Source organism: Dreissena polymorpha, chromosome 4, assembly GCF_020536995.1.
Source record: "Dreissena polymorpha isolate Duluth1 chromosome 4, UMN_Dpol_1.0, whole genome shotgun sequence".
In the NCBI taxonomy this organism is placed as follows: domain Eukaryota; kingdom Metazoa; phylum Mollusca; class Bivalvia; order Myida; family Dreissenidae; genus Dreissena; species Dreissena polymorpha.
In genome coordinates this window covers 56,201,288-56,224,988 of record NC_068358.1, presented here as the reverse complement: position 1 = coordinate 56,224,988, position 23,701 = coordinate 56,201,288, and the positions used below count along the sequence as shown (strand labels likewise).

Below are 23,701 nucleotides of genomic sequence, written 5' to 3'. Positions count from 1 at the left end.
TATCTAGTATCTAGACTACTATACATTTATCTTGCAATGCTAAAGATGTACAAAACGTGTGAGTTTATTTCCCTATAACTATACATGCAGCGCATTTATGTTCTTTCGTTTTAAGAAATCAACTACGTTCGCGATATGGGCGACACAATTTAATTACCACGCGCTACATTTTTTACTGTCAAAGTAAACATCTCAATATTCTCTGCGCTACAAAGTTTTTATATGACGATTTGCCCGCGCTTTTCTTGCCAGTTTTGAACTTTTTCCTTACGAACGAAATACATGTAGTGGTTGTCACTTTCACAGCAGCTAATTATACGCCATGCATGTAGTAAAATTCGGATAAGCGTTGTGGTCTTCACATTGTTTATTGCCATTCAAATTAACTTAGATAAAATAATGTGATTTAGCAAACATTAACTTACATATTAAACTGTAATGCAGAAGTAAATGAATAAATTAGGAGGCGAGTTAATAGTTATTTTCATTAATTATAATAAACAAATAATGTGTTAAACATGGTAATGCTTTTGTGTAAACAGACTGTTAATTCAAGTTAAAACAAATTGTGTTAATTCAAAACAAAGGTTTGATGTGCCAATATTTGTTGATAAATAATCCCAATTCGGTCCACTTTGTCGGTCCACTTTGACGATAAAAAATTCCCTATTTGACCAGACTCCTTTTCCCAAAGTGGCCAGGAAAACCCCTGTATATTAAAGTGATCTAGCTGTGACAAACTGAAATTCTGTTTCAAAGGACATTTTAGAACTTCAGAGATGGGCAAAGTTGATAGCTTGAATATATATATATATATATATATATATATATATATATATATATATATATATATATATATATATATGAATAATAATTGAATCTACATTTTAAATAGAAACCGTATGACAACGTTTGTCTTCACGAAATCTCAGATACATATGACACTAAGTCAGAGTAAAAACCTAGGTCACCAGTTTAAATGATAATAATCAACATTGTATTCACAAACGTTTCGCAGTTATGCAATAGCACGCACGACAATGACTTGTTTTTAAAAGCAGCATTTACTTTTAACCCTTATAGCTAAATCAGATATTATATTGACAGCCTGTCACCCTTTCATAATTCCATCTGTTTTATTCAACAGATGTGATTGGTTGGCATCACGGTGTACAGTGTCTTTCCGACCACAACATTTGAGCAAAATCGCCCCCACCAGTACTTTCAGTACTTTGATTAACTATCGATGTCATTGTTATGACAAACGGCGATGTTAATAAAACTTCAAATAATAAAAAACAGCTGTGTAATACTTGTTTGCGTTTTTGTGTGTGTACGAAATCACTGTTATACTTAACGACTGTTTTTATTTCAGTTGTAAGTTTCCTGAGCATATTTGTAGGCGGCCTATTCATGGGAGTTAGTGTTACCAAAAGACTCCTGCACGGCCCGCTTCAGGTCAGAAAAACGTTTTTGTTGGTTATTCACACGAACAATGTTTTTAACATTGAATTGTACGCTAATTTTCTGCTTTTTAAACTTCAAAAGGTCTATTCAGAACCACGTTCACCAATATGTGTCTTTGTAATTGCTATGGTAGTGGGGTTATTTGCGTTAAAGCAATTTTGACCATCTACTTCAATTAAAGCGAGTCGGTTTACAGATACTCGTATCAACCCCGTCATAAATTGTGAACTTAAAGGGGCCGTCCAAGAGATTGTGTCATGTATTGAAGCATGTCATTAAATGCTTTATATTGATAAATACAAACATTTGACCTAAAATCTCCAGTAAAAAAGACAAGAATACAATTTTTTTTAAGGAAAAAAGTAACCATAAACAGAGCTCAAACCACTGACACCTGGAGTCCTGGAGTAAAATGTCTCCCGCCTAGACCACTCGCTCATCCATGCTCATGTTTAGAGCGGATATATATTTTACCTATATAAGCAATTCTCGTAGTTTCCCAAAATATAACTACAACACAGAACTTTCCAAATTATTCAATCGTTTCGCGTCGCTCGACGCTTTTTAATTTTCAGGTTTTCAAATCGTCAAAATATGCATATAATGGATATTTAAGAGCATGGTAAATGGTCAGTATTTCTATTTCCTCAAAAATATCATTAAAAAAAACGAAAATTTGCGAATGTGAAACAACTTTTTTTAATTTTGTCAATTTACCAATCTGTTGGTAGCCCCTTTAAAGCAATTAACGTTTAACTATGCGTATTTTGAAATACGGTTCAATGTCATGGAACTAGCGGCTCGGATTTCCGCATTTCGTTTGTTTTGTTAAAACGTGATCTGCTTTTTTCAATCAATACGATGATACATGCTGTTAACTGTAAGTTTAAATCAGTAGAATAAAATGACACAACTTTAATAGACTCATTAGTGATTTTCACAACTTCCGCGCTTTTCATGAATACGTTTCGTTTATTCTGTGCCCTATATAGCACGCATGCACATTGTAAATATTTGAGTCGCGTTCTGAGAAAACTGGGCTTAATGCATGTGCGAAAAGGTTCGTGCCCGATTAGCCTGTGCAGTCCGCACAGGCTAATAAGGGACGACACTTTTCCGCTCTTGTGGTATTTTTAGTTTGAAGGAAGTCCCTCCTTACAGAAAATCAAATTTAGGCGGAAAGTGTCGTCCCTGATTAGCCTGTACGGACTGCTCAAGCTAATATGGGACGACACTTTACGCACATGCAATATTCCCAGTGTTCTCAGAACGCGACTCATTTGTATTCCGGAAAAGCAACCTTTTGGAAAAAACACACTAATCTGCTGGTACAAATAAAGCTGACTAATTTCTAATCCTTTCAAAATCACACACCATATCAACCGTTATTATTTAAATAAATCATTGGTTGATATAATGGACCAGTTGCTATTTGTACCGAGGGATTAGTGGGGTTTTTCTAATCTCGAGCCGATTCCGGAATCAGTCAGTCTATTGGTATTTTTCTTTAGCAATCCGTCGTGGTGATAAATTCGTTGCTCATTAAATGTTGTCTTTGTTTAACCCATTTACGCCTAGTGGACTCTCCCATCCTTCTAATTTGAATCAATTTATTTCCAAAATTAGGGATGTTTAGTATATTTATTTCTATATTTAGAATATTTCTTACAGAAATTCCTTTAAGCAAACAGCGCAGACCCTAATGAGACGCCGCATCATGCGGCGTCTCATCTGGGTCTACGCTGTTTGAAAGGGCCTTTTTTCTAGACGCTAGGCATAAATGGGTTAAGTATTTCGTTGAATATCAACTATTCGGAATAAAGTAATGTACTTGTACTTTATTTATATGTATTAATCACATTTAGTTAATTTTGCTTATTTTATAAATGTTTAATATTAAATTTGCTATAGGAGAAATCTATTTTATAGACGTGGTCACTATAAGTATCATACATAAGTGTTGGAAGTGGTAACACGCACTTTTCCCGAAACGTTTTTAATGCATGGCCAATGCATCTTATGGTAAAAATTACAGTAAAAACTAGCCATATATGAAACCAAATAATAAAATATTGTAGAGAAGAAGGTACGCACATTGAAACATATTTGATAGTGTGGGCAGGGATTCTTTGCGATCACCACTATACGTGATTTGCAATAGTACTGTCGTTAATGTATACTTGTTTTATGTTTAACGGGGATATTAATCGAAATCGCACTATAAACATTCTTCAATATCCACACACATTGACTAGTATATGTCCATATTGGGGTTTGTGATTTTGTAATTTGGTATGGGCAAACTAACGCTCTCTCGTACTACAAGATGAGAATTCTTGGGTGGTTTTGAATTTCTTGATGAGTCTTACGGTCCAGTGAGCGATGAAGAATTTTACCCCAGTCTGACCCACAGCTTTTTGCATATCGAACACGAACATGATAGAGTTACCTTAGGCCGTGCAAATTTAAGTGTATGTTTAGCGTCCCAATTATGTTTTAAATGATAAAACAATCATGGCTTTACGAAAAATAAGAAGTCGATAGAAGCACACATAATTCATTAAGGTGGTGCAGTCCTAAGCTATTGCGTTTTTGCAAAACTGATAAATATATTCATAATAATGTGAACCTGCGGTAACTCTGGTTGAGGCTGTATGCGAGCGTTATCAATCGAATGGTTTCACAATGTAATTTACTGCTAGCTTTGAGTATCCCCTTCCGAAGGCGAAGTATGTAGTTTTTGCGTTGTCCTCAGTCCGTCCGTCTGTAACACATTTTTCAAGGCTGAATCTCAGAAACTGTGTAAGATTTCAATATAAAACTTTATGAGCGCATCTTTAGATATCAATGAGGAGAGGTGCCGTGCACAAGATCCATGACCCTTCATTTTCTTGTATGGGCCCCACGAAATATTTTTTCTTACATACTTACCTGGCCTAATCAAATGACTTTACGAAGCCAATTATTTTATATCAATGTTATGTTCGAATTAAAGGCTTGTCATGGTCTGACCAAGTGACAATCATTTATTATTTGCAAAACGGTATTGTATGGATTGTTGCTGGTGATTCTGTTTTCAAAATGTTCACTAGCGCTCAGATTGGTTAAGAAGTCAACACAATGCTCTTTCACTCTTGGTTATACCCCTGATGAATGCCCCCTCCCACCATAAAATCAGTAAATATAATTTGGCATTACTGTTTTATAATACAATTTTATAATTATTTCACATTGTATGTTCTTCCAGCCTTGGCATTGGGCGGCTTATTTAAACAAGTTAAATTGATTTTGTAAGGGCGTTTTAGTAGTCACTAGTCCGACTAGGGGCTTAGGGCGTTGGTCCCTAAAGTTTCACTTCATATGGGCCCCACGGTGCTTAATCCGCCACTACTTCTAATCATCCAGTGGTACCATTCCTACAATAACCAGAGACTCATGTAAAAAGAGCCAAGGTTCGATAAATCGAATATTCTTGGAGACCTCATGCAAACGGTAGATGCACTACAATTACAATGATTTCTACACAGTCTTGGCTTGACGCACCACTAAAATACACCAACTCATACCCTTGGAGGAATACTTCACTTGATCATATATCCTTCTATGATTCATCATTGCGGCTACGTTGTGCCATACAAAGACCACCACTTCATCGTTGCAACCATACTAGAATAAATGGTGGTGTGTATGGAATGTTACTGTTACAGTGTTTGGTACCTGCTAAAACATTTTTGAAGATTGCAGCAGTTCATATTTGAAATCATTTCGACAAAAGAAGAAAATTCGCATAACAAGAAAAATATCCTTCTGGCACAATGTTTTCATCGTTTATTGATTCATTAAACAGATGCTACCTTCGTTTTCACTGTTAATTGATTCATAAAAAAAAGATTCCTGCATTGTATTGCCTGTTGAAAACACATCACATGTGCAGATAATTGACAAAATGCACATCCTTTCAAATTACCATATCTTTTAGTTCTGCATACATCAATTAATACAATGTATTCGGCTTGGGCTATCAATTCAACACATTCGCTTGTTTACTCTGCGGTTGATTTGTTCATACACCAAAAAACATATACCGGTATTCCTTTGAAGATAGACAAATATAAAGTTCTCATTGGCTTATTGAATTATTTATATGCTTTCAGATTGAAAACCTCCCAACCAACGTGACTTTCTCAGACGGCATCTACAGGATCCTTTGGTATAATCCGCCATTATTTCTTACGACCAGACCGGAAGCGAAATACAGCGGATTTACCCGATGTAAATTCAGCAACTGTGCCATGCTGTTTGACCAGTGTGAGTTAGAACGCAGTCACGCTGTGATATTTTATGGACGTCATTTACGTCAAGATGTTTTAAAGCCGATTCGCCGTCCCTTGGGACAAGTGTGGATTTTCGCAGCAGACGAAAGCCCAGTTCATTACAATATCGACGGAGACGAATGGTCAGACGAAAACTGGAGGCATAGGTTTAATTGGACAATGACATACGACAAAACGAATACGGATATTTTTCTACCGTACGGCAAGCTGCAGCAGAGAACTCATGCAAACATTCGAAATTATTCCGCAATAGCGTTACAGAAATTTCGTGGCGGGATTTTAATAAGTTCACATTGTAATAATAAAGCTGAAAGAGAAAAATACGCCAAGATTTTGCAACGGTACATTCCTATCGATATAAAAGGTAAATGCGGACATCCTTGGACATGTGGGACGCAATATGTCCACGACAATTGCTTCGATATTTTAAACAGTACCTACAAGTTCTTTTTAGCATTTGAAAATTCTTTATGTAGGGGCTATTTTACAGAAAAACTATTCGAGAATTACAATTACGATACTTTAATAGTCACTAGAGGAGGTGGCCAAGGCGAAGCGTCAGCTACATTTCCGTCTGGGACAGTTATAAGTACGGATTCCTTCCAAAGTGTCGACGAGCTAGGGGAATATCTCGCCGCACTGCACATGTCGCCGGAGTTATACGCCGAAAGACTGAAAGATAAGGACAAGTTCTACGCGGACAGTTATTCCAGCGTTTACCAAAACGCGATGTGCCGTTTATGTGAGATGATGAATAAACAGGACCACTTTAGGAAACAGATACCGGACACGTTCGAATGGGCGTACAGCTCTGAACCGTGCAGAGTACCAGACGATATACCGTCGTGACTATAATAATTATAAATGGATCAGGGGTTTCCTAAAAACCGAAAAGTCACGAGTCAAAATTAAGCCGTCAACACATGTTTCTGAGGGTCGGTAAAATTTTGTGATTTTGTTCTTATTTGTTATTATTTTGACTTTGCAAACGAGTCTGACATTTGTATTTTCAAACTCCGAGTCAAAATGGGAGTAAAAAAGCTTCGAATAGATTCGTGTGATGCATTTAATCGATGATTTCCTGACCTCGAAGAGAGTGTATTGGTGCAGTAATTTGTGTGTGTTTCTTTTTTTTCTTGTTTTCAATATTTACTGGTTTCATGCTATATTTGCAATGGCAAAGCTTATTTCAAGTCATTCGTAAAAAGTGTTCTTTAACCCATTTATGCCTAGTGGACTCTCCCATACTTCTAAATTGGATCAATTTATTTCCAAAATTAGGGATTTCTAGCATATTTATTTCTTTATTTAAAATACTTCTTACAGAAATTCCTTTAAGCTAACAGCACAGACCCTCATGAGACGCCTCTCATCTGGGTCTACGCTGTTTGCCAAGGCCTTTTTAGCTCACCTGAGCTGTGCTCATGGTGAGCTTTTGTGATCGCCTTTTGTCCGTCGTACGTCGTGCGGCGTCAACATTTTCATTGTGAACACTTCAGAGGCCACATTTATTGTCCGATCTTCATGAAACTTTGTCAGAACATTTGCCCCATTGATACCTCCACTGAGTTCGAAACTGGGTCATGCTGGGTCAAAAACTAGGTCACTATATCAAAAAAAGGAAAAAACTTGTGAACACTGTAGAAGTCACATTTGATGCCCAATCTTCATGCAACTGTGTCAAAATGTTTGTCTTAATGATATGTTGGTTGAGTTGAAAAATGGTTCCGGTCCATTGAAAAATATGGCCGCCAGGGGGCGGGGCAGTATTCCTTATATGGCTATAAAGAAACCTTGTGAACACTCTATAAGTCACAATTTTAGCCCAATCATCATGAAACTTGGTCAAAACATTGGTTTCATTGATATTTCGGATGAGTTCGAAAATGGTCCAGATCGGTGAAAAAACATGGAGTGGGACAGTTTTCTCTATATGTATCGCACCATGAGAAAACCAGCACAAATGATACAATTTTCGATTTTTACTTTTTTTCATTTTCGGTATCTGCGTTCTTTTCTGGTTCCATATATGTATAAAATGTCATACTTTTCCAAATATGCCCTAAAACAATTAACATTTTCGTTAACCCCAGTTACGCTTAAGTGAGCGTCATTACGTCGTAATTTTGACGCCGCGTCATATATCATTTTATTTTCGAACTCGCGTCGTACATATTTCATTTGGAAATGTCCGTCATCATCATTTAAAATTTCAATGATGTTGTTGTTGATATCGATGACGTAAATGTGTTACTGTTTGGTTATGTCATATAATGTGTAAATAATGATTTATGTTTTTCTTCACGAAATAAATACCGTAGTTTGTTTGATAATTTAAATGAAATCGGAATGTTTATATACTTTTGTTATACAAACAAAGTACAGAATCAATAATACATTAACAATAACTGGTTAAATAAACACTAAGCACAGTTAGAACAGTAAAAATGTCACATTCTGTCTAACACGCGAAGCCTTCCTGACCCCGAGCTGACAATAGAGGTCGCACGTTATCACGCAAGTAGTCGCGCCGTGCTGCAGATAATCCAGGAGCGAGCAGCTGAACTGGACGGTCGGTGTTCGTGAAGAGGAAACCTGGTTTCTTCAATTAACACAAAGAGGTTTCTTCACCGTCGCTGCATGTCTTCGCCATGACAACGCCAGGGTAGGCAGACGACATTCGGAAATACTGATATTTCCTGCAGAAGAAGGGCACATTTTTTAATTTTAATTATTTGTATTTTGCCCAAATCAGTAGGATTGTTATTAAACTATTTGCGTATAATATACCAGTACATTTTCTATAATGTAATTATTGCTACATACCGTATGCCAGGTAGCGCATTGAAGTGTTCGCCTATGAACGACTTCCAGTTACGCCAGCATCACGCTGGGTAACGAACTGCAGCGTTCGTGCTACTCGATCCGTCCACAACCGCTGCCAACTCGTCCATTGTCTCCACGTCGCTTCGTCTGTAAGCCTTTTTAACACAGGCAAACCCGCTGTCTATGTGACAACATGGTTCAAACAGAAATCTCAAACCTAAATTCAAGCACTTTTCAAGGACTTTTCAAGGCCAAATTTTCATTTTCAAGGCCGAGCACCGTACGTTAGTTTCCTTTAAAAACTGCATTTTCAAACCAGATTTACATAGTAAATATCATTTTTTTTATTTGCTCAAACACATTACACTTATTCCACAATAACTCATACATGTTATTTCTAGTTATTACATAGAAATACAGGTTATCCATCCTTAACACAATGAGTGTCACATATGTACAGTACAGCCAACGCGGCTCAAACATAATCCGCGGCTACGCCACGGCCAGATTATTAGTACGCGGCCGCCGAATCGTGTGTTCACGCGGCGTATCGCCGTGGCAATCGGCATCGATACGCGCAACGACGCAGAGTCTGTATTAACCTCGCGTAATTTCGCGGAGTAAATCCGCCGCATACGTACGCGGCAGATCGAGTGAAAAGATATCCACCTACATGTACATACATGTATGTGAAGCGTAGAATTAATTACGCGCAACTGTTAATGTTTCGTTCGATTATCATTATTAAATTTGTAATCCGAAACACACTTCCGAATTTTAATGCTAACGCGACCTTTGGCAAATTCTAGCGTCAAATAAACAGTGCTAAAATATCCTTTGTTTCATAAAAAGCGCGCGAAAATTATGCAGACATGTAGAACGTCGTTTGGAAAGTTTGGGTGTATTTTGTGTTGTATAAATACATGAACATCACGTCAAGCGTAAATCGCGTGTTCAGTTGAAAAAAAGCACCGATTAGACGTTATTTCATCATCTCTATAAATAGTAACACATGCCAAAATGTATTTGATACTTAAGGAAATATCGAGAATGTTTGTGTATCGTAAATATTTACCAGCATTTGCTTTAAAACTGGAATATACAGAATTATCGGGTAATTAGTAGCGATATTAACTGTATAATATGAACAAAATAAAACGTGTTTACATACACATATTCAAACAATAGTTATAATAAGCTGATAATTAACAAAACAACAAATACGTCGTCACCGTCTTGATTATTGATGTGGCTTCAAGCTGCTAATTTTCTTAGCTTAAATATAATAGCAAAATCAACATGCAATTAATTCATAAATCAACCATATGCTGGAGCCTTGACCACTTGTATGTGCGAAAACATAATTACGTGACAGTGTTTATGTGTGAAATACATACACTACGGGCGGGAAACAAACTTAATTGGCCCGACACATTAACTATGCTTACATGTATATGCTAAGACAATCCGCGCACAATACATTTATTATGATTTTAATTATTATTATAATTGTTCTTTCAAAATTTGTTAACTACATGTAACTAAAAAAATTGAAGATTTTTTATTTCATGATGCGCATCGACTCGGCATCATGTCGCGGATCGCGGCATGCCTCGGCGGACAGATGCGAAGTTTCGCGGCGAAATGCGACTTGCCGCCGCATACTGACGCGGCTTCAACGACTGAAGCGGCATCGACTCGTTTCGCCTTGCCGCCGCGGATCGCGAAATACGTTTGTTCCGCATTGGCTGTACTGTATTTACATTTAAAAGTTATTACAAACAAACACATTGTCTCTTTCTATGCTCACATCAAACAGACTAGTTCATTACATTTGAACAGCAGTCAGTTACTATAACATTTTGTCTTTAACAGAATTGATTTCCTTTTCCAGTTCTTCCAGCTCTCTCCTCTTATTCAGTTAACCACCCTGGTTTGAAACGACACTTCCCCATCCCTGCGTTTTCACTCGCAAAAATTGATCACAATGGAGAACCTCTGACGTAGTACACATAATCTGTGACGTGTACACATAACGTTTCGTACTAAATAGTGTACGAAACTTATATTTCGTATTCAACTTTTTTGCGCGAAGGAATTTATGATAAATTTTCATAATATTTCCCTTAAGAACGATTTAAGTAAAATAATTAAAGCGATGATAAAAGTAATTTTGAGCATAAATAAACATTTTCAAGGCTTTTTTACATGAAATAAGCACTTTTCAAGCACTTTTTCAAGGCCAACCTTTGTTCAAGGGCTTTTCAAGCCTTGGACTCGTTTTCAAGCACTTTTCAAGCCCTGTGCGAACCCTGGACAAGGCGCTTGGCCTAAAACATAATAATAAGTCTTAAATTTGTTTTTTTTACATAATAAAAAAGTTTAATGAAATTGAAATATTTAAATACGTGTTAATCAATTGATAATTTATATATATCAGTTTATTTAAAACAACAATGAAGTGGCAATTTAATAATAATTGAATTATATAGCATGCGTATACTTACACAAAAAATTGTAGGAACTTTCACGATTCGAAACAATGCTTAGATCAATCAAAAAAGTATTAAGCCTACTGCTATACCGACTTACATACTAATCACTCTATGTAGAGTTGTGATGTATTGTACTATCTAAATATATCCATACGGTATGTTGTAAAAATATCATTTTGAATATCCACACAGAAATAAAACTATCATAAACAGCTTATTAATCTGTCCATTATTGCTACTTAAACTTTAGATTTTAATTATTATGGCTATTAGTAGTCATATGCTTTTTAAATATGATTTTAAACACACATTAAAGATGCTTTAAATATGAGATAAACTTAGAGCGGGTGCTTCATAATCCGACCATGTGCCTGATTCCGAACACAAGATAAATTTCTTACCCAATCATGTGCCGTAAAAGATATCAGGAATATAACGTTATTATTTTGACATCACTTCCTTTCTCTTTCTTTTCGGTGCAAATTTGAGGTAAAGGTGCAGCCAGTTTTTCTGAAAAATACATTTGCCGATATACACAGCCTTCCGGTAAGTGAAATTATTTGATCGCTATTTGTTTACACTTTTTGCTAAGGTTAAATCAAAACACATAATTTCGTTTCAGTAGCGTTCTATGAAAGATAATAATCTCGAAACATGTTCTGATCATGTGTGATCCTCATGATCAAGATGTAGGGTTGTGTAAAGGAGGAATTGATAGTGTTCGGAATTACATACCACATTCAAGTACCGAACGATTGACTAAATTTTGTGAAATTTAAAATATCCTTTTTTTATGTTGCATGTCCGATGACTTATAATAATTGGTTTTGTTTTTCTTTTGCAGTAATGAGCCGTCAAGTTGGAGAGAAGAGGCAGTCATACGGCCCCTGTATGATGGATCAAACTGCCGAGGTTTTAAGAAGTGGGAGAATGTCTCTTTGTCAAGCCTCTAAAACATATAACCTGGTTTTCCCTCTTTATTTACTAAAAAACTTTTTCCAAAATTGACTGAGTATGTCAGTGTAAATGATTGGCCTTAAACCTTTTCTAGGTACAATGGGTTTCCAATCTGGACTAATGAAACGGGAAATCACTGGACAATCCAAATGTGTGCCTGTACCATATTGTGAAAGCTCAATAAGAAATACTTTACAAAGACGAACGTGAATATAACTATATTTTACGCGAGGATATATTAAACCATCTTCTTTGGTGTTCAAAAACAAGCATGGATACCTCAAGAAGTATTTTAATCTTTTGTGCGAAACAAGAAATAGCCTTAGACCCGAGCATTGTGTATTTACTAAATACACAATAGCCAAAATGTGAAAGCTAGATGTGGTCTGGTAACATAGAATTAACAAGATACATTGTTACCAGACCACATCTAGCGTTAAAATTATGGCTATTATATACGCAACACTGATTTTGTATGGGTTAACTTTATTTTACGAAATCATTAACGAAATATTCGTTGATTTTGAGAGTTTATGGGGCTTTAAAGGGATCTGTCTGGTTATTATGTTTACGCATTGAGTCGCAAAACACATTAACTTATCGGGATGGTATAACTATTGTGGTTAGTCTACATTAGCGACACGGCAATTCACATGGACCAAAGTAGGGTGCAACAAAGCAATACAACGAAACGAGCACATAATTTTTAAAACATGTTGTCACAAGATTTGTTATCGAATACCGGGTGAATACAGTTTCATGCTTTTGTACATAATTTCACGAAATTTATTATCGAATCCCGGCTGTATTAAGTTTGAAGCAATACAAGTGTGCGTTTTGCAACACTGCGTTTTGCAAGATAGAATCTATATTTGAAATATGAAATGAGTAAAATAAACATAAAATAATTCTTTGGAACGAAATCACTTGCATTGACTATCAAATTAACTGATGTTTGTATTTAAATAGCTAATATGTATTTAATGCTCATGTCATTAAGCATTAAATATTGGGGAATTAAAATGTTAAATTCATTCGTTTTAAGTTACCAAAGTTATAAACGTAACATCACTAAAATTATTTTTCAAGTAAGCTTTATTTAATTTAATTCTTACATAGTTGATAAGTCTACTTATTGCTTTGTTCACTTAGCTTACTGTACCTTATACATTGTTTAAGCTTTGAAAATGCTGTTTTTTTCTCGCGATAGGTTAACCTTAAATCTTAAATGCAGTCTATCCCTACATGTAACATACCGGTAATGTTGCACTCCAGAAGTAGAAGTTGGTTGTCAATAGGGGGCAATAAAGGGGTTAGCGATGTAACTTTTAGCCATACAGAGCTTGAATAGCTAATTTTATTGTGAATTTATAGAACGTTTTAACGAATATCTGGACAAATTGTCTCATATCGGGAACAATCACCAAACTGGCGGACTGTCCCGTCGAGATCTGGCATGTATGTTTTAATTCCGTTATCCATATATCAAATCAATGATTATCTAATCAGAATTTAGTTTCTCAAATCTTAACCAATTAAATCGTTCTTAAACGGTTCAATATTTCAGAAAAAATAGCGAAACCAAAAGCATAAATATTATCGATGGAAAGTAATCCAGATCAATTATAAGTATTGAAATAAATTAGAATTACGGTAATGTGTTTTCCTGAAATATCTTACAACTTATTAAACTAAACAGTATTTATTTAAAAAAAAGAGCATGATAATCAATGATCTTTAAAAAAAATATTACTCTATCCTGTTTTTCAAAGCTGCACATAAGAAACGATTTATAGTGGCATTGGTGGCAATCAGGAATAGTTATTTGCTCCGGACGGTCATAAATTCGGACATTTTAATATAAGATTTAAAAATCGAATATTCGAATATATTCGAATAATCACAAACGAATATTCAAATATCCTTTCCAGTATTCGTTCACATTCCTAGTATTTAGCGAAAGATTTCGACAAGCATTTACGATGACGATCGAATGCTCACACTTGTGGATGACATCAACGCGACATCTGACATTAACGCTTCCTGGTTTGAATAGAGACTGGTTGATTTTCGCCAAAACATTCGTATGTAATTATATCCGTCAGTCGCACAATTTACTTTTTAAATGTAATGTTTATTTGTGTAATTTGGATAAATAACAAAAATCCTACTGTGGTAATGGATTACAGTGTTCTTTGCATTTTCACTAATTGACAGTGACTGTGAGTTTGGTAAATGAAAAGTTCGGTAAAAAGGTAAAATAGTTGAATATGTATGGACAAAGGGCGTGAATAACTGTAAAGTATCAAAATGCGTGTTAATATCCTTGTTATGTTGACGTTTTTAAAAATATCAATTTACCGAAACCTCCAGATCTATTGCTCTATATTACCTTTTTTACCGACCTTGTCATTTATCGAACTTACATGTAATCGTTTTAATTACAGAACTTGTTTCTAAGTTGGTATTTTTCAAACTGTGTCAATTAAATGGAATCATCGGGATTTTTATTTTAAAAAGGTCATCATGTTCAGAATAAGGAACAATTCGGTTCGGAATTACGAACATATGTTTCGGAATTAGGAACAGTTGAATGTCCGCATGCTTTGTAAATAATTTCTTTTTGGTTGGATCATTATATAATTCTATATTGAACTAAAGTATATCATATGCACATATCTAGTTGATTATTGTCTCCCTTTGATTGAAAGTAATCGTAATTTTGAAAATCATTATAAGTGGCTTAAGTGTTCGGAAATAGGTACACCAGCTCTACATACAATTTTCAAACAACCAGCGCCGTAGATACGCTGAAGCACACCGAGGCAGTTGCCTCGGCTAAAATTTGCAGAGCAATGTTGAGATTACAAGGAAAAAAAGGAAAAATTGTCAAAGAATAAAGTCTATAGTCTATAAGAAATTGAGGCAATTTAATGAATTTTAGGCACTATGTTATTCACAAATTAACAAATATTATCATGGAGTACCATTGGTTAATGTTGAGGCAGATAATTATTTAAATTTAATAACTTCTATTGATGCCAGAATGGCTCAGCAAAATGATTTGGAAAATCCGTATACTCTAGTATTAAACAAAGCGTCGCACTGTAAAATTCGATGGTATAATCATGGTGACATCGGAAGTTTCGGAACGTACCTAGCTAGAATCGGGTGTTTTACGGCCAGGTCTGGGTCTATTTTGGACCTAAACAGACTTTTACTCTTTTTGATCGGCGTCGAGTTAAATCCGGGACCGTTTCAGGTGGTAAGAATCTTTGTTTACATTAGAATTTTCAAATTATGATATCCCGCGTATTAAACTTTTTTGATATGAAGAAGTTAAAGTCTTTTCTTTTAAATAGTCAATGTAGTTGATAATAGACCTGCCAGAAAATGATGAGGCAGTGCTAAAACAATTTTTTTACACAAGAAAATTGAAAAAAAATGGCCAGAAACTTCACTGATTTAAGTTAAATATTTGTACTCCTCATGATCATCAATACGTCCTTGTTGAAGCCTTGTGAAGCAATCGGTAACGCGTCATTGCGTTGAATCGAACCCCTGTAGGTCGGGTTTTTTCCACATTTTTTTTAAGAACCCTATGGGCTTTCAATCTCTAAATGTTCTCACCGTTTTTTTCACGGTGAACTTGTCTGAACTACAACAGCAAGTTTGCGGAAGCTGATTCGTTGTAAACTCAAAAATATAATTTATAATCAACTCATAACGAATCATAAATAAAGTAAATATAATGTTATTATATAGTAGCATGGCAATGGCATCGCTTTAATGTTTGTGCATAAACACATTCCAGTTGATCGAAAACAAATTCTTCAAATGTGGGATTCGGCTGGAGACAGGAGTGTTGATTAGCGTTCAATAAGATTGATATTTAAAAGAAGAAGAATAATAAAACATGTTAAGACAGTGAAAAAGTTTTTCATTTCATAATAAATATATGAAACATTATTCGCTAAAATGTTTGATAGATCTGTTTTCTTTATTGTATACGGTAGATCTATATTATTTTAGTATTTCAATAATAAAAATATAAAGCACATTCTATTATCCATATACATATTATGGCTTGTACGAGAGCTGCGTCTCATTTTTTTCTTTTTCTATCTGACTTCAAATGAATTATATGACTACTAGTATGTTTTTGTAGTAAAGGTTGTAACATCATTGTCACTTCAAACACCGTTTATGGTAAAAGAATCTAAAATTGACAATAAACTTGTAGCAAATTTTGTTGGTTAACTTTTTAGATACTAAACGGTCATATATGTAGCGTCCACGATTCCGATAATTTAGGTATAAAATGTGGTTTAAATGGCCTTTAACACGCACCAGAGACGTTCTAGGTAAAAAACATTTCAGGAGGGGCATGCCCCCGGACCCCCCCCCCCCCCCCCCCCCCCCCCCCCCCCTAGATAAGATACTGCCTCGGCTATAATTTGGGTCTGGCTACGGCACTGACAACAACACATTTTACACAATAGATAATGTTTTCAAAATATCGTAAGAGTCTAGTTATTCTGTGACACTATTCTACGACCAACCAAAGTTTCTTTCATTCACTGATCCAGTGCAAAACAATAATATGTGACGTGTTTGTAAATCAGGTTTAAATAAATAATGTTTAAAAAAGAATAGTAAGTGACGATTGTTCGAAAACATAATATTAATAAATCTATATAGAGTTAAGTTTCTTACTTCAAGTTCGGCATCCATTCCATAAGTTTTTAACTTTCAAACGAAATCAAACACACGTGTACACAAATATCTCACGCACAAATGCAAATCAATTGTTCGCAGAAAATTGTGACGTAATGAAAATGACGATTTGCCAATGACGTCGTCGATGTCATTTGTACTGGTTTTCTCATGTCGCGATTCATATGTATATAGTGAAAACATGTGAACACTCTAGAAGTCACATTTTTGGTCCAATCTTTATGAAATTGAGTCAAAACATTGGTTTTCTGGATACGAGGGTTGAGTTCAAAAATGGTTCGGATCGGTAAAAAAACATGGCCTTAAGGGGGCGGGGGTCATTTTCCTTATATTTATATACATGTAGTAAAAAAGCTTGTGAACTTTCTAGAAGTCACATTTTTGTCTATTTTGTCTAAAGATCGATTTTATGGATATCTCGGACGAGTTCAAAAATGGTTATGATGGGTGGAAAAACATGGCCGCCAGGGGGTGGGGCAGTTTTCTCTAAATGTATATAGTGAAAACATGTGAACAGTCTGTTAAGGAAAGATAACCTGTACATACTTTCTAATACCAGTAGTTAACTCCCTTGTAAAAAAACTTGTTAACACTCTAGAGGCCACATTTATTGTCCAATCTTCATGAAATTTGGTCAGAAGATTGGTCTCAATGATATCTTGGATGAGTTCGAAAATGGTTACGTTTGCTTGAAAAACATGGCTGTCAAGGGTCGGGACATTTCTTTATGTGGATATATATGGCTATAGTGGAATCTTGTTAACACTCTAGAGGCCACATTTATTGTCCTATCTTCATGAAACTTGGTCAGAAGATTCATCCATATAATATCTTGGAACAGTTCAAAGATGATGCTGGTTGGTTGAAAAACATGGCCGCCAGAGGGGCGGGGCATTTTTCCTTATATAGCTATAGTAAAACCTTTTTAACACTCTAGAGACCACATTTATTTTCCGATCTTCATGAAACTTGGTCAGAAGATTTGTCCCAATGATATCTTGGATGTGTTCGAAAATAGTTTTGGTTGCTTTAAAAACATGGCCACTAGGGGGCGGGGCATTTTTCCTTATATGGCTATATATGGCTTTAGTAAAACCTTGTTAACACTCGAGAGGCCAAATTTATTGTCAAATCTTCATGAAATTTGGTCAGAAGATTTGTCTCAATGATATCCTGGATAATTTTGAAAATGGTTATGTTTGCTTGAAAAACATGGCTGCCAAGGGGCGGGGCATTTTTCCTTATATGGCTATATATGGCTATAGTTAAATCTTGTTTACACTCTAGAGGCCACATTTATTGTCCGATTTTCATGAAACTAGGTCAGAAGATTCATCCTAATAATATCTTGGACGAGTTCAAAAATGATGCCGGTTGGTTAAAAAACATGGCTGCCAGGGGGCGGGGCATTTTTCCTTATATGGATATAGTAAAACATTGTTCTGTTGAAAAATGTGGCTGCCAGGGTGTTCACTAGTCATGAAAGTTGGTAAGAACATTTTGTTCTTATGACATCTTGGGCTGCACAGAACAGTTCAGTTCCTTTGAATCTCAGGTGAGCAACGTTGGGCCTTTCAGGCCCTCTTGTTTCTAGACGCTAAGCATAAATGGGTTTATTTCGCTTAGATTGAAGCTGATAAAGATTGTTGAATAAATCAATTAGCTGACTTTTTTTGTGCATTTATTTATCTTATTATTTTTTTATTTAAAAAGTATACTTTGTTACAAAGAACATGTGTGTATCATTACACATCATAATCATAATACATTTTATTTTAATCATGTTTTGGTCATGAACGTATTGTGTTACCTTCGTGTTGTCATGTTTGTTTTGTATCGAATCGTGATGTTTTTTTACTGACTTTTTTATCTGTTGAATTTCTGCCATATAATTTTAAAGATTAAATAGACAAATAGAGGACAAATATGTTTGCTTAACCATGCGTTCTGTTAAGTGCCAACATGCAAGTACATATATACATATTTATTTATATGCTTTGTTTACTTTACCCAGGGTATTTGGCATTAAGCTTACACGCAAATGTACTTCAATTATTCAATAATAAATAATATATTATATTTTTGAATTTAGAGTTTATAAAGTGCAATATCTTTTGTATGTGTATATGCTCTGCTTTTGTTGAATATTAATATTACCGTGTTTAAGATATACACCACGAGAGCATATCAAGTTACTTGAATTTACACTGTTTTAAAATATATAAATAAGCATTTAGTTTTGCAGTCCCTAATGTCTTTCAAATGCAATACGCTACACTTACCTCTTTTCAACTGTTACGACAAATAAATATTTATACTATAACTAATATGGTTACAGTTGATATTCAACTATGCATTGGAACGTATAGTTTTTATCCGAATGTATCTTTCTTCCTTTTGATTATTGCCTAATCACTAATATTGGATTATTAATATTTGTGCATCCCCTGGTTTTTGTTTGCTCAGTTTTAAGTCCTTTTAAGTCTAGATACCTTTCCAATAGAATTTCTCTGCTTGCCTATCATTATAATTTTAAAACATTGTTTATTGCCTTGCGAATTCTTATCTAATAGGAAAGAATATAAAAAGCATCATTATGTCGCTGATTCGCACGGTAAGTTTCTTGCATTTCCATTTTGCTTATTAAATACCGCTTTCGTTGCTTACGTTATATTGTACACATACTGACCAACCCTTCTTTTTTACTGATGTCTCTGACACTTTTGAAATAAAAACTTGAAACAGGGCTTTTATAATGGCTAATTTAATCCAAGCATAACATGAGTAAAGATATACACAGTGTGAGTACGATAACGTCAAAAAATAATTCCAAATCTTTTGCCACTGAATGGGCATTGTTTAATTATATTGTCGCATAAAATAAGTATGTATTGTTGTTTTACTTTATGGTAAAACTATTATTTATAACTAAAATACCACTTGTAACCTTATATTAAATTGATGTAATGATCTGTTTGTTAGAACACTGAATTATATGAACCTATTGTTGTTCATGCCTTTGTTTCATCAGAATTTGCGAAGGCTCTTTGGTTATCACAATTAATACATATTTTTGTTATGTCTATATGATGAAAAAAATATTGATATGTTTTTAAATCTGTTTCCAGCAAAAAATGGCATACAACTGTCTGATAGTTGAATTGTTTACCTGATTAAATGATGTAACAATTCCTAGAAGCGTATATAATGAATTATTCTTGTCACTTAACACTACTTATGTAAGCTTTAAATGCCTGCTGATATGGCTTATTTTCCTTTGTAATCTTATGTTCTTTAATCTTTCAATAAATTATTGCTGACAATTCAAGACATTTTACACGAAGTTGATTTTGTAGAATATTTCAATTAAAAACAACAAACCTTTATGTTGCAAATAGCATGCACTAGCTTAAAGTTCTTGTACATTATATAATAACATTTTACATATCTATAATAAAGCTATAGACATTTTCAATTGATTTTTCCCGATGCTCTGAATGTCATTGACTGTTAGTATACAGATAATTGTAAACGTGTTGCATATGCACCGTGAATAAAACTAAAATTACATTTTTCATCTCTGATTGCATGCAAATTTTTTCCCCTTGTTTAGTTTGTATTTGTTTGAAGTTTGAACTAAAATGTGTTGAAAAATAAATAAAAAAGCCCTTAGTTAAGATTACTTTTGGAATTGTTATATAAAATTACATACACTAAATGGTAATTATGCGAATGGTACAGCTCCTTATATAACAACAATTATTTCTGAAAGATTGGTTGTTTGTTAAAAGCCAGCTAACATTGGTAACGACTATACTATTCAAATTCTGTCGAAGGTTTTGTTTTCAAGACTGTTTTTATGCTTAACAGCAATTCAACTGACATGTTCGGCCAATGTCCTCGTTATAGCCCGTGAAGATTGAAGAGAGATTTTCGCTCTTGTTCGTCATTGTCTAATGGAATGTTTCGTGTCAGCGCGATATCTTCGACAGTCACAATCTGATCTAGACAAAAATTTATATGGGTCTTGTTCTGAGAAAACTGGGCATAATGCGTGTGCGTAAAGTGTCGTCCCAGATTAGCCTCAGCAGTCCGCACAGGCTAATTAGGGACGACACTTTCCGCATTAACAAGATTTTCGGTAAAAAGGGACTTCCTTTAAACGAAAAATACCATAAAAGCGGAAAGTGTCGTCCCTGATTAGCCTGTGCGGACTGCACAGGCTAATCTGGGACGATACTTTACGCACATGCATTATGCCCAGTTTTCTCAGAACAAGACACATATGGTCTTACCTTTTAAGTTGAAAATGCGCACTGTATCAGCTTGTTCCGCTATTTTATTATGCAGTGTTTGTACTTGAAGTAATACATTCTTTCCGCGTTTGATCTCGGAAATAATCATCCGAAATCAGCAAAACTTCATAATAAATGTTCAGGGATTTATGCCTTTTTCATTGTTAATGTATTACATTGTTTGAGATCAAAGAACTTATTACCGATCTATATAAAACTACAATTAAATGTATATGCAGAATCACTACATGATGACATGCGCGTGTTGTCCGTGTATAGCGCCACTGAGTTTTCAGGGAGTTTTGTCATTTGCATCACAAATTGATTCAACATAAAATATCGAACACTTATGCTCTGAATTTTATGATACGTAACGTGCAGCATCACCATAGTATGCAGATGCGCTTGTAATTGTCAATGAGGTTTTACGTTCCCACGAACGACTTAAGGAACATATGATGCCATTGTGATTTTATACGCGGTATTTGTAGGCTATTGTCAGTTAACTCGAAGTAAGTTATTTTCGAGGGGGGCATTGACATTCAGATGATAATGATTGGTTTGTCAATGAGCTCTCGGTCACTAATGATCAAATGTTTTCAGTATTGGCTAGACATTCACATATTTCCTTATGATTACGCCCAATTGTTAGCTAAATGTCATTGTTCAAGTCGGCCGATCTTGATCTCCCGCTTTCAAATAACCCATCTTTGACAAAGCCCATTATCGCGGAACATCTAACCGTTTCATTGAACTTTTTTAGTTCGCAGAGCAGATAGGATCGAATCGGTGTGAAATATCGCCCCCCTTGGTGCAAAAAGGTACCACGTGACATTGAATTTGAATTGCATATGGTACCTTTTTGCATTTTTATTTTTTCGGAGTTTTTCCATCAAGGCCATGTGTAAAGACTTTCAAGTTTGTTTTATTCGTATGGATGTAACCATTCTACAACAAATTGCTGTATATTTTTTCCGGACATTTGCATTGTTATCAGAAATCAATCTTTTTGCCTTTATCCGGAAACATATCAAACGTTTGTTGTACAACCTTATAACGGTTATTGAAACATGGTAGATGAATTACAGATGTCACTTGACCGCTACTCTAAAAATAGCGCGTTAACTAAATTTACTGGTGTAATACGTAAAGCACAAGTCCCATACAAGGACGGATGGACATGGTTCACAATTATAACCTAGCTACATGAACGTTACATGTCCATAGAGTATTTCGATCAATTAGAATGTTCATAGCATTCGTTCTGAGCTGAAGTACAGTTGTAGGTCCGAAAATATTAGCATTGGTTCTTTGGTGCACTTGTGGTTGAGTTTAAACAGAGCTCGAACACATCATCTATGAGCGGATAATCGTTTCGCCATTGTCTCGGTATAATGTGGCGATTGTTGTTCTCCGAGTCATCTTTTGCCATCGCGCAGTTCCGTGAGATTATTTAGGCAGATACAAGACACCAAAATTGACGTCACCGCCTCTACTGGTTGCAAAAGTGTAGTGTGTGCAAAATTGTAGTGTGTAGACATCGAAAGCAAACCACAAGAAAACCAACGCGTTTTCCATAATACGTCGCCCCATGGAAAGTTGGTAGTTGAAGACTCACTCTGAATGTGATATGTTTTGTTTTCTTTTAAAGAATGTTTTTATGAGCCATTTCTTCCAGGCGAAGGAGTAATCCGTAGCTATGACGAAATGCATTGGTTTGAGGTCTGTTTCCGTACTGTCAAGGACGCACACGGACAACCAAGGCATAAGTAAGTCTGTCCCCGGACCCTATACGGCAGCTTCACGGCAAATCTCGATTGCGGGCATCATCCCGGACCGTCACAGATAAACACGGCAGTTTTGAACTACCCAAAACTGCCGTGTTTGCCTCCCGGAGACCCAAGGCCATTGCCGGACACGGATCGACACGGCGCTAAACGGCGACAGCACGGTTCACGTGCCGGATCGTGCCGGATAGGACCCGTGTTGGTCCGGCATTTTTTATGGGATAAGGGCTTTATGTTGCTGGTCCTTTTTCGGAAGAATATTCAATAACCAATACATCAGCATTTAAACAGTGTAGCGCTGTTAGGCATGTCCATTGGTTTGATGTGGAATGTTAAATGACACACGGTAACTTTGTTTCTCTGTTAAAACAATTTAATTGTAATTAGTCGGAAGATCATTGACTTAAATTGTTTCAATATAAAAAAGGAGTACAAACTAATTATCAATAGAAAGAAAAACACTATTTGAGGAATAAGGCAAATGAGATTGAACGTTTAAAATCGTAAACAAACTTTGAATTTTGGAAATACTTTAAATCAAATAATCAAACTTAACCCATTTATGCCTAGCGTCTAGAAAAAAGTCCTTGGAAAACAGCGTAGACCCAGATGAGACGCCGCATGATGCGGCGTCTCATCTGGGTCTGCGCTGTTTGCTTAAAGGAATTTCTGTAAGAAATAATCTAAATATAGAAATAAATATACTAGACATCCCTAATTTTGGAAAGAAATTGATCCAATTTAGAAGGATTGGGAGAGTCCACTAGGCATAAATGGGTTAAAATTAAAATACGACTTTGGAG

General features: G+C 35.4%; 1 protein-coding gene and 1 long non-coding RNA gene across 2 annotated transcripts; one reads left to right on the top strand and one right to left on the bottom strand.

Moving 5' to 3' along the window:
- The first annotated feature begins 1,336 nt into the window (after nucleotides 1–1,336).
- LOC127879837 (glycoprotein 3-alpha-L-fucosyltransferase A-like) lies at nucleotides 1,337–6,914 on the top strand. The gene is made up of 2 exons (XM_052426884.1): nucleotides 1,337–1,458; nucleotides 5,622–6,914. Exons 1-2 carry the CDS (start codon nucleotides 1,414–1,416, stop codon nucleotides 6,648–6,650), a joined length of 1,074 nt encoding a protein of 357 aa, XP_052282844.1. The 5' UTR covers nucleotides 1,337–1,413; the 3' UTR covers nucleotides 6,651–6,914.
- A 1,208-nt stretch (nucleotides 6,915–8,122) lies between these two features.
- On the bottom strand, nucleotides 8,123–16,883 carry LOC127879838 (uncharacterized). Its single transcript, XR_008049260.1, has 4 exons — nucleotides 16,796–16,883; nucleotides 11,524–11,632; nucleotides 8,628–10,957; nucleotides 8,123–8,500 (listed from the first exon to the last, which is right to left on the bottom strand). It is a non-coding gene; the product is annotated as an uncharacterized LOC127879838 (long non-coding RNA).
- Between the last annotated feature and the right edge of the window lie 6,818 nt (nucleotides 16,884–23,701).

Coding starts and splice junctions, on each gene's coding strand:
- LOC127879837 (XM_052426884.1), top strand. CDS start 1,414: ATGGGAGTTAGTGTTACCAAAAGACTCCTGCACGGCCCGCTTCAG. Junction 1,459..5,621: donor TCCTGCACGGCCCGCTTCAG/GTCAGAAAAACG, acceptor ATATGCTTTCAG/ATTGAAAACCTCCCAACCAA.